We start from the raw sequence: 12415 nt of genomic DNA on the forward strand, positions 1-12415 counted from the left end.
GTCCTTCCCGTGAGGTAGGAGTGAAACCATTGAAGGGCGGTGCTAGAGATACCGATGTCGTGTTGGAGGCGGTGAAGGAGGATGTGGTGATCAACAGTATCAAAAGCAGCAGAGAGGTCGAGAAGGATGAGGAGGGAAGTGAAGCCGGAGTCAGAGGTCATCAGGAGGTCATTGGTGACTCTGATGAGAGCTGTCTCGGTGCTGTGGGCCAGATTGGAATTTTTCATACAGACTGTTTGATTTAAGATGGTTGTGAAGTTGGATGGATACAATTAGATTAGATAGATAGATAGATAGATATTTTTGTGTGTCACAAAGTGACAGAAATTCGTCTTTGACAGGTACAAATACGGAAACATTAAAGCAACATTAAAAGCACAATACCAAAGCATACAAACAGGGCTGTTAAAAAAAGGAACACGTGTCTGTTTCTGGTTGTTCAAAATGGTTATTGCAGAGGGGATGAAGGATTTTTTTGTAAATGTTTTTCCAGGCCAGTGGAACCTTATAAAGTTTCCCTGATGGCAGCAACTGAAAGCAGTGGTGGAGGGGGTGAGAGGGGTCTTCTGTGATCAGGGTGGCTGTGCAATTCCAAAAGGGGAGGTTGTGGTGATCCAATGATTTTGCTGGCCTGGTTAACTATGCGGAAGAGTTTTGTTTTGTGTTTGGATGAGAGGGAGCTGTACCAGGATCAGATGTTGAAGGTGAGTATGGATTTGATCAGTGACTGGTAAAACAAAGTTAAAATATGTCTGCTGACGCTGAAAGTCCTTAATTGCCTCAGCAGGTAGAGGCGCTGTTGTTGTTTTTTTTTAATATGGTGTCTGCATGCTGAGAGAAGGATAGACAGTTGTCTAGGTCTGTTCCTAAGTATTTAAAAGATTCAACCTGCTCTACAAGCTGACCCTGGATGCTGAGTGGTTTAAAAAGAGCGGTTGCTGACTTTCTTCTACCCCCGCAACACAGCTCTTTGGTTTTTGAGACATTTAGCTCAAGAGAGAGCTGATTAAATTAGATAGTACTTTATTAATCCCTTGGGAGGGTTCCCTCAGGGAAATTGAGCTAAATGCCTGGGCCAGGTTTTCAACAGCCTGCTGATACTGGTTCAGAGCAGTGGTGTCAGTCAGGTGAGCCACAAGGGCCATGTCATCTGCGTATTTAAAAAGATTCATTCCCTCACTGTTACAAGTGATGTTGGTGGTGTAAGCAGAGGAGAGAACTGCAGATAAAACACAACCCTGGGGTACACCTGTGTTTAAAATCAGCTTGTTTGATTTAAAACCTTTAAAAAGCTTGTTGTGGTCTGTCATATGAAAAGTTCCTAATCCATTTGTGTTAAAAGTAGAGGAGAAGTCCATAAATAAGACCCTGGTGTGAGGGTGTGCAGAGTCCAGGTGTTTAGTAACAGAATCCAACAGTGTGAGACTTGCATCCTCTACACCTCGTTTTGCCTTGTAGGCAAACTGAAAAGGGTCCATTTTGTGTGACAGCATTTTGGACAGGAGTCCACTCTCTCCATGCATTTGCACAGCACAGAAGTCAGGGCCACTGGTCTACAGTCCTTCAGCTCCTTAGCTGGTGACTTTTTGGGGATTGGAATTATAGTGGATTCCTTCCACTGATTGGGGACATATCCAGAGTCCAAAAGATACTCAAACAGTCTAGTGAACACTCCACCTAGCTGAGTGGAGCAGTCCTTGAGCACCCTGCCTTTGAGCTTGTCAGGGCCAGAGGCCTTATGTGGTTTGATTCGGTGAAGGATGGAGGTCACCTGCTGCATGTCGATGATGATAGCTGGGTGGGAGGAGATGGAAGTTGAGCAGTTAAAGTTGGATGGAGTGCTGTTGCTGTTAAACCGGGCGAAGAAGATGTTGAGTTGCTCTGCAAAGGGAGCGGGGTCCGGGCAGCTGACCACTGCAGGTTTGGGGGCTCTGTCCATCATGATGTTTAGACCCTGCCACGCCTGCTTTGCATTGCCAGATGTTAATTTTTGCTCCACGTTGTTCCTGTAGTTGATTTTTGCAAGCTTGGCCATCCTTCTGAACTTTTTCTCCAACTCCCTCCCTCTGAATCTGTCTCCTTGCACGAATGCTGCTCTCTTTTGTATTAGGCAGATTTTCATGTCCCTTGTGACCCATTTTTTTATTATTTGGGTAAATAATTATCTTTTTGGTCTGTGTGACCGTATCCTCACAAAATAAAATGTAGGAGGTCAGCACATCAGTCAGCATGTTAAAATCACAACCACAGGTATCAAAAAACAAGACCCAATCTGTCAAAGCAACCCTTGAGTGTTTTGGTTGCTTCGTCATTCCAGACTCTTGTGGTTTTTGTGATGGGTTCACCTGTCTTCAGTTTTGATCTGTATGTGGAAAGTAATAAAATAACATTATGGTCTGAGCGGCCAAGAGGGGGGCATGGTTTTGAGGTATATACACCAGGGATGTTACCATAGCACATGTCCAGTATGTTCTGTTTTCTGGTGGGGGTTGTGACATACTACGGTAGATTTGGCAGATGTGTGGTAATGTCACACCGGTTGAAGTCCCCCACTAGAAATACTGGCTGTTCCCCAGTTTGATTAACTGCTCTGTTGTAGTAGTCAGCTAAATGTTCAGCAGCTAGATTAAAATCAGGACCTGGTACATATACTAAAATGACAGTGATCTGAGAAAATTCTCGTGGTAAGTAGCGCGGTCTAAAAGACACAGTCATCAGTTCATAATGTTTGCAGCATACAGTCTCTCTCACTGTGACATTTGCTGCCAATCTACTTTTGACTGCCATGCAGAGCCCGCCCCCAATCGACTTCCGTGTTCTCGCTGCATCCCTGTCAAAGCGAGTGATGTTAAAACCATTCAGGCAAAACTCTGTGCCCACCTAGTATTGTATTGTCAAAGTTCAAGGTCATTGTGACCTTGTCTGTCTCATTCTCGTGAATGTGATAACTCAAGAACACCCATATTCTCAAGTGAATTTCTTAAAATTTGGCACTAAGATTGACTTGGACTCAAGGATGAACTAATTAGATTTTAGTAGTCAAGGGTCAAAAGTCAAGGCCACTGTGACATCGCATCCATTTCCTTCTCTTGAGTGCAATAGCTCAAGAACAACTTGAAGGAAATTTCTTCAAATTTGACACATATGTCAACTTGGAATCACATTGATCTGATGATGATTTCGGTGGTCAAAGGTCAGGGTCAGTGTGACCATGCATCCATCTCAGTGTCGTGAATGTAATATCTCAAGAACACTCAAAGATCATTTTTTTGAATTTGACACAAACCTTCACTTGGACTAAAGAGTAAACTGATTATAATTTTGTGGTCAAAGGTAAAAGGTCAAAGGTCAGTGCGACCTCAAAAAACATATTTTTGGCCATAACTCAAAAATTAATACGCTAATTATGACAAAACTTCACACAAATGTCTGATAGGATAAAATAATGAAATGATAACATTTTTTTATACAAAAGGTTAAAGGTCAACTTCACTGTGACATCTAATTTTTTGCAAAAAACACTTGCCATTATTCAGTGTAGTATATCAGGAACAGAAGGGGAGACATATGGCTGAATTGGTGACACAAATCTTGGTTTCTACCTTGAAACTGTGCTGATTGTATAGATCTGTGTGTAAAGCATCCATGTTTTTACAGACATAGATGTAAACTGTAAGAAAAACTTGACTGGTGCACAGAGGCATAAAACCGTGTGGCGGTAATTCTAGTTTCTATCACAGAATACAGATCTGCTTGGTAAATAACTTGTGGTCTGTCTTTTGAGAAAAAAAAATTGGTTGCCACAAGGGAGAAAATTTTACTGTGTCATGACAGTGCCCCCTGGCCTACAAACCACACTCTACTTTAGCTTTCTAGCTGACGCTTCTTTAGTCTTGATTTTCTTTTTTCAGTTTATTTGATAGGGAAAAAGCTGACTGATCAACACAAATAAATGACTGTATGGTTAATACAGCTATCAAACAAGAATTCACCAATTAAAAACTGCACTGCTAGTGTCTGTATGCAGACAAGACAACTTATTAGCTAAAGAGCTGTAGCACCTTTTTGACAGTGATCGACAAGCCTTTAAACCAGTACAGCTCGGGCCGTATTCACAAAGCCTCCTAATACAAAGAGGTGCTCCCAGTGACAAAATTCCAAGAAAATTCTTACTGTACGTTCACACCAGAAGCTTCCAAAGAGGCAAAGTCTGTCGTGGACGCCCAAGAAGCACAACTGTCAAAAATATTTGTGGCAGCTTTGGTCGCTCTAGTCGCTCATCACGTGAATCATTGAACGTTCGATTGTACTTGTCAATTTAAAGGAGCTGCAAAGTGGGCTACTGGCTTGAAAGCTGTTGTCCAGTCAGAAAGCTTATAGTTGGCCTACAGAAAGTTATGTTTGGTCAATGAAAACAGAAAATGTATGTCACCCTATTCAAACCAAGCAAGGAATACCTGCATGCTACGTCGCAACATTAGCCTGCAGTTCTCTCCTCTATACTAACATTACACACTTTAAAACTCACCAGACCGACCAACTACCTCCCCAAGCCTCATTCTTTTTATTTTGATCTCTGTAACCGAACAGCGACACATTATAAAGGACTGAGTGGGCGCGAACGCAAGTAATAAACTTCTCGATATCCATTGTCGGAACAAGTGTGCTGTAGGAACCAAAGTTAAATGGCTTGTTCTCTGGGACCCGCTTCATCGAAGCACGTCAGCATTCCGATTGGTTACCGCCGAACCGCGTCAGAGCTCATTACCATAAAGTTAAAAGAGTTTTAACTCTCCTCCGTAGCTGCTCCGGTCACTTTGTTCGCCCAAGACTCGCGGCTGACGACCAGGTCGCCCAATTCGCCAGGCTCTCATTGAAAATGAATGACTTCCACCGCTTTGGAAGCTCTGGTCGCTGTTGGTGTGAACATACAGTTAGAATTGTGACGTTTTCTCAGAATTTCCCCTTAAGGTTAAGACTAGGTCCTTGTAAAGATAAAAGTTAATCACAGAGCATCTTACGCTGAAAACCTGTCAGAGTAGAGAGGAGGAATTTTAAGGGGCTTTAGAGTTTCTTTAGCAGAGGAGAAAACTGTGGAAAGACAAAGATGTAGGAGAAATATTCTCCAAACAATGAATAACAATGAGGAAATGAAATGCTACAGATTATACTGTGCAGGGATAATACGCATGGTTGATATCATTAGGGATACGCACCCATTTCCCACCTAGCACTATATTTCTAGGAACAAAATGATCACAATACCAAAACTGGTAAAATGCAACAGTGCAGCAGTGATGACTTGGGTCTGTCTCAACATTCCATCAGTAGAGTGATCACACCAACAATGACAACACTTTCACAGTCAGTAGTTCATTTCATTTCCACTGGGTGTCCACACCTTGCAGGCTCACTAAAGGGCATGTCTGTGACAGCCAATCACATATGTTAAAAGGATGCATCATACCTAGCAACGGGGTCAACGATAGCCCCTCTCTAAGGTAAAAGCTTCTGTCCCTTCCTTGCTCAGAGTTGCTCTGAGAACTTTTCTAAATCACTCCTAGTCTAGGGCTCCTTACTAAACTTGTATAGGCTAAGTTAGGAGCTCTCTGAGAGTTTTCCTAGAATGTCCGTGGATATGGCCCCAGGTCTGTATTCTGGAGCACTCTAATGCAGTATGGGTGTTTGTGGCTGTGTAGGAGGCAGGTGTCTCAGTTGGAAGAGGGAGATGCAGGCACTTTACACCCCATCTACCAGGTTACCTGCCAGCCATGGATCACTTTCATGGCTAAACTTGGTAAGTGTTATTTCAGTACCCCATATTTTCTGCCAATATGGGAAAATAATTTCATAAAGACTTCATATTCTGTATGCTGGAGTTTCTCTCACTACCATTATTTCTTTTCCATTCTGACTTGGCCTCTGGAACACAGGCTGCCCCTCCATTCAGCAGTGCACGGCTGAAACGGCTTCACACTTCCTGCTGCCCTCCATCTTGGCAGAGATTGTCAATTTGGTCAGTTCTCTGGCCAGTGATACAACAGTAAAGGCATTTGAAAAGACAAGGTGAGTTATTTGTGCTGGGTATGAAATGAGTGGTAGAATGCAACGCGCATTACTTGCTTGTGCCATATAAAATTGACGGGGGTGAACGTGGCGTTGTGTCCCACCGGCCTCTGTGGTCTTCAACGATACACCTCAACTGAAAGTCCAGCTGCCCTCAGTGCTTACTTGTCAAATTATATTACAGCTTATTTTTTTTTCTTTGACTTTGATCAACATTTCAACTGTTTTCAACTCCTGACTTATAGTGCACTCAGTAGCATGTAGATCTAAGTGACCAAGCGGCCACCCAGGCTGATAGCTGCCACTCTAGACAATAATAATAATAATAATAATAAATTTTATTTGAAGGCGCCTTTCTTGGCACTCAAGGACACCGTACAGATACATAAAATGACATTAAAAAGACATTAAAAAGAAACAACAATTTAAAAAACAAAACAAAAAACAATAGAAAGTGACAGAGCAATTGGCATCAGATGGAATAGGCAGTTTTAAACAGATGTGTTTTGAGTTGTGATTTGAAATGGGGGAGTGAATCGATGTTTCTGAGTTGGGGTGGTAATGAATTCCAGAGACGGGGAGCAGAGCGGCTGAATGCTCTGCTCCCCATGGTGGTGAGGCGGGCAGAGGGGACAGACAGGTGTGTGGAGGAAGAGGATCTGAGGGAGCGGGAGGGAGTGGGAACATGGAGGAGGTTGGACAGATATGAGGGGGCGATGCAATGCTTGTATTTCCAGCAGATGTGTTGCAGCCTGTTCTACAAAGTGTCCCAAAAGCTCATAAACCTACCAACACTTTAGATGTTTAAATTCAAATGGTTTAGCAATTTGTTTTTTTTTTGTTTTGTTTTTTTTTCCAGAAAAAGTTTTTGTTTTTCTTTTGTTACCGTAGTGCCTAGTTGCATAAAATGTCTTAAGAAAATTTTATCCTTTGTGTCTTCCCTTAAATAAGCTGAGCAAATTGTCATTTCAAGTCATGTCCATAGGAAATATCCTTGATAATTAGATTAATGTATATAGTGCATTTTCAAGACTTCCTTTTGCAATTTTTATTTTACAATGGCCATATCAGCAAGAACAAGGGGAAACTTACAGTGGTACTGTACCCTCACTGGTAACTTATTTCAAATAAAGACTGATTTACAGAATAAAAGTGTCCAGTGCACAGTGGTTAGAAACAAGGAAACCCTTGCAGATATTTGATCATGTACTTTACATTTGTCATTCCAACAGAATAGATGATACAGTGGCATGCAAAAGTTTAGGCACCCCTGGTCAAAATTTTGTTTACTGTGAATGGTTAAGTAATACAATACAATACAAATTTATTTATGTAGCACATTTAAAAACAACAGCGTTGAAGTGTTGTACGAAAAATATGCGTGACAAAAATACAAAACACGAAAAGTTTGTTAACACGAAGAACACAAAATTCAGATCACAAAGCAACCTGCTATCACACAGAGACTGAGAAGGCCAGAGAAAACAAATGGTTTTTTAAACGAGACTTAAAAACAGGCGATCTGTCAGCAGACCTCAATGCTCAAGAGGAAATACAGGGGTGCAGGAGACTAGACAAGTAAGAGGGGGCCAACCCATTTAGAGCCTTAAAAGTAAACAATAAGATCTTAAAATGAATCCTAAAAGACATAGAAAGCCAGTGTAGGGACTGTAATATCGGGGAAAATGTGCTCTTGCCTGCGTGCTCCAGTTAAAAGTTGAGCAGCCGCATTCTGAAACAATTGGAGTCGTGAAATGCAAGTCTAAGAGACACCAACAAGGAGGGCATTACAATAGTGAAGTCTTGTGGAGACAAAAGCATGGATACCCTCTCAAAGTCATTAAAAGAAAGGAAGGGCTTAACCTTTGATAAGATCCTTAACTGGAAAAAGCTGGATTTTACAATGGAATTTATCTGCTGATCCATTTTAAGACTGTTGTCAATTTTGACCTCAAAATTTGTCACAGTAGGTTTAAGATACGAAGCAAGAGAAACCAGGTCAAGAGGGGCTGTAGAGGTACTGGTGGGTCCGAACATTATAACCTCTGTCTTGCTTTCATTAAAATTTAGAAAATTACGGGCCAACCACGCTTTAATGTCAATAAGACATTTTAATAAGGGCTCTAAGCAACTCGGGTCATTGGCTTTTAGGGGCATGTAGATTTGGCTGTCATCAGCATAAAGTAGGTGTAAGATGATCTCCAAAAGGCATGAAGTTAAAGATGAAACTCACTTTTCAAAGTTTTAGGCAAGATTATGGTATTATTCTAGTTTTTATAATTTTAGAGTGGAAGAAAAGGATAAGAGCACCAAGCAAAGATTTGCACACTAAGACTTTTGAGCTCTCACACAACTTTATAACAGGGTCTCAGACCTTAATTAGCTTGTTAGGGCTATGGCTTGTTCATAGTACTCATTAGGAAAGGCTAAGTGATACAAATTTCAAAGCTTTGTGAATATTCTGACTCCTGAAACCTTGTAACAACAATCAGCAGCTAAGGGCTGTTCTGAACAGCTACCTAGCACTCTGAAAACTAAAATGACTGATGCCCAAAAAGCAGGAGAAGGCTATAAGAAGATAGCAAAATGTTTTCAAGTAGCTGTTTCCTTAGTTCATAATGTAATTAAAAAATGGCAGTTAATAGGAACTGTGGAGGTCAAGTTAAGGTCTGCAAGACCAAGAAAACTTTATGAGAAAGCTACTCAAAGGAATGTTAGAAAAGCAATTCAAAAGCCCTGTTTTACTCCAAAAGACCTGCAGAAAGATTTAGCAGACTCTGGAGTGGTGGTGCACTGTTTTACTGTGCAGTGATACCTGTACAAATATGACTTTCATGGAAGAGTCATCAGAAGAAAACCTTTCTTGTGTCCTCACAACAAAATCCAGCATCAGAATTTTGCAAAGGAACATCTAAACAAGCCTGATGCTTTTTCGAAACAAGTCCTGTGGACTTAAAATAGTTAAATAGTTAAAATAGAACATTTTGGACACAATGAGCAAAGGTATGTTTAGAAAAAAAAGAGGTTGTAGAATTTCATGAAAAGAACACCTGTCTAGCTGTTAAACACGGGGGTGGATGGATCATGCTTGTGTAGCAGCCAGTGGCACAGGGAACATTTCACAGGTAGAGTGAAGGATGGATTCAGTTAAATTCCAGCAAATCTGGAAGTACACATCACACCATCTGTAAAAAACAAACAAACTTGAAGATCAAGAGAGGACGGCTTCTTCAACAGGACAATGATCCTAAACACACCACCAAATCCAAAGGGACTACCTCAAGAGGTGCAAACTGAAGGTTTTGCCAAATCTGTAGATAGACCTCAAAAGAGCAGTGCATGCTAGACAGCGGATGAATCTCACAGAACTAGAAGCCTTTTGCAGGAAGGAATGTGGAACTGAAAGACTGATAGCTGGTTACAAGAGGTGTTTAGAAGCTGTGATACTTGCTAAAGGGGGTGTTACTAGATACATGCAGGACGCCCAAACCTTTGCTTCAAACATAACGTTAGTAACGTCCTGCACAGTGAAACGCAACCCCGGAGTTTTGAAACGTATCTGGGGTCAGTGATGACTGATGAGTTTTATAATATAACATAAATGCTAACATTAGATAGTACTGGTGACTGGCAACAAACAAGGAGGCTCAGGCAACGTTAGGCTACAGTAGGCTAACCGTTAGTAACTGGATGCTGTGTTGTCATATATAACGTTATAGCCCATGTTACATTAGAGGCAAACTAAAAATACCTGTCCAGCAGAAAGTCTGCGACCATCTTGTCCCTTTTTAGCTCAGGATTAAGCTGCATCAGTCTACGCCATTGCTCGAAAGCAGAGCCGATGTTGACCCGAGTTTTGGCTCTTTCAGCCTCGAGTTCTCTCTTAGTGTTAGCTTTTTCTGCTATATTCTTTCTTTTGCCAACTGATTTCCCTGTTGGAGCGGCTGGAGGTGGAAGCGGTGATCCGCATTTGTCTGCCATTGTTACTGAGATAAGTTTATATCCACAAGCGTCCCTGTTACTAGTTTATATCCACAAGCGCCCCTGTTACTGGTAGACTGTCACAGACTCGGGGGCTGGAACTATATGAGAATGGTATAATTATGAGTTTTTATTTCTGGTGGAATTCACTTACATTTTAGTGTGCCATCAGCTTATTAATAGCATTTTAACCTAAACAAAGAAAAGCGTAAAATTTCCAGAGAGGTAAGTGTTGCTTTAATGCATCTTGGACATCAGTTAATCTTCTACTTACTTAACTACTCACAGTAAACGAAATTTTAACCAGGGGTGACCAAACTTTTGCATGCCACTGTAACTTTGGATCAGACATTTATTACAAAATTTTCTTTTGGCACAACTAGCTAACTCATTGAACAATACAGTACAAGTTTTTTCTACTCAGTCCAGTGCGGTTCCCTTTCCCCTGCCAACAACAACAACAATAAAACAACAACAATAAAAGTCTGAATTGCATCAAGATTAAAGGTGTATCAGCATAGAGATAGTGCAGCTGCAAAATGATTGAGCCCTGCCATAGACAGCCAGCAACATGAATGTTTACTGTTGCCACGGCAACATATGCCGTTTCAGTAGCTAACGTTAGCTTACATATCAACAATGAACAATAAAACTACAATACGACATTTCTAAACAAAAACAGCTACCAACACCAACAGCTGTTCTATCAAAGACCTTAACCAGGGTGTTGCCACTTGTCATATCTTACAACAGTTAACGTAACCTCACTGAAACTATGTAACCTAACTAAACACGGTGCGGTCAGCACAGACATTACAACTACATTACTAAGAGTACACTAATAAGATGTGAAGTGCTTTGTGACTTGAATCCTACTCGAAAGAATAAATGAAAAATATAAAGGATGAGTTGGTTGATAACTGCCAACTAAAGAAGCAGCCAAGCCACTGTGCCTTTCATACTCAAACAGAAATGTATACAAAAGTGTGTGCCAGATAATATACATAGAACAAATAAACACACACTAATACTCACTGTATGACATTAACATAAAACAATGAATGCACGTTACTTATGGCTGATTATTTCAAAAAAGACAACAACAAAAAACAGCTCATAGAAAGACTGCATGCTCTTACTTTGACATGCGGAAATGACGTCATCAGCTGGGTGATCACGTGCTATCCAAAAATGGCCGAGTGGTTCGGACCAGTGGAAAGTTTGTTTCAAAACTCTGTAAAAAGTAAATCCACATGCGTAGAACTGAAATCCACAAATGTTTTTTCGATTCACAAATAAAAACTGAGTTCACAAATGCCTGTTCGAAAGTTGTAAATGTAAGGAAGATATTCACAAATGCTTTTCATTCATGTTTGTGTATCTTTTATTTATTTTTATTTAACCCATTTTTAACCAGGTTAGTCCCATCGAGATCAGTGAACTCTTTTTCAAGGGAGACCTGGCCAAGATGGCAGCATAAAAATTCCAACACAACAATGAACAGTAAGGATATAAAAAACACAAACATAAAAGATACTCACTAAGATATAAATGATTTAAATACCTACAGGCATCGACAAGTACCAACCGATTCATTCACCATTGTACTTATGAGACCTTTAAAACCAGACATAGGGACCAAAAACCTCAGTTTCAATACATCTCGCAAGCCGTTCCAAGTGAGGGGAGCAGAGACCTTAAAAGATTTCTTTCCCAATTCAGTCCGTGCACGTGGGACAGACAATAAAACCAAATCTTGCGATCTCAGACTATAACTACAGTCAGATCTCTGAGCAATCAAAGTGCAAATGTACAATGGTAGTTTACCCAGAATGGCTTTATAAATAAACAAATACCAGTAACTGAGCCTACGCATAGTCAAAGATGGCCACCCAGCCCTGGAGTAAAGAGTACAATGATGAGTGAGGGCTTTACAGTTTGTAACAAACCTCAGACCACTGTGATATACAGTATCTAACATGTGCAAACAGTGTGCAGATGCATTCATGTACAATAGATCACCATAATCAAGAATCGGTAAGAAGGTAGCAGAGATCAGTCTCCTTCTGGCCTCCATAGAGAAGCAGGACTTGTTTCTGAAATAGAACCCTAACTTCAGTCTCAGCTTTTTTAGAAGATTTTCAACATGAGGTTTAAAAGAAAGACCATGATCAAGCCAAATACCGAGATATTTAAAACTGGAGAAACTTTCTAACTTTTTTCCCTGAGCAGAAATTATGTCAACAGTGTTCTCAGGCTTTTTACTAACATTTGAAAAATGCATTACCTTAGTTTTATCAACATTCAAAACCAGCTTAAAAACATCCTGCAGTTTGGCAAGAGCCTCAGCAATGGAGGGACCAGCACA

The 12415-nt window shown here is 40.7% G+C and overlaps 1 protein-coding gene across 7 annotated transcripts in view; it reads left to right on the plus strand.

The window, feature by feature from the left end:
- Positions 1–12415, plus strand: part of szt2 (SZT2 subunit of KICSTOR complex) — a 442490-nt gene that overhangs the window by 306163 nt on the left and 123912 nt on the right. For 6 of the 7 annotated variants that reach the window (XM_050055637.1, XM_050055638.1, XM_050055640.1 and 3 more), the window contains exons 54-55: positions 5700–5797; positions 5934–6066. The exons of the other annotated variant lie outside the window; for it this stretch is intronic. In XM_050055637.1, the coding sequence (XP_049911594.1) occupies positions 5700–5797; positions 5934–6066 (231 nt within the window). The remainder of the gene's footprint in view (positions 1–5699; positions 5798–5933; positions 6067–12415) is intronic. 7 annotated transcript variants of the gene reach the window in all.

The sequence above is a fragment of the Epinephelus moara genome, chromosome 10 (assembly GCF_006386435.1).
Source record: "Epinephelus moara isolate mb chromosome 10, YSFRI_EMoa_1.0, whole genome shotgun sequence".
Classification (NCBI taxonomy): Eukaryota; Metazoa; Chordata; class Actinopteri; order Perciformes; family Serranidae; genus Epinephelus; species Epinephelus moara.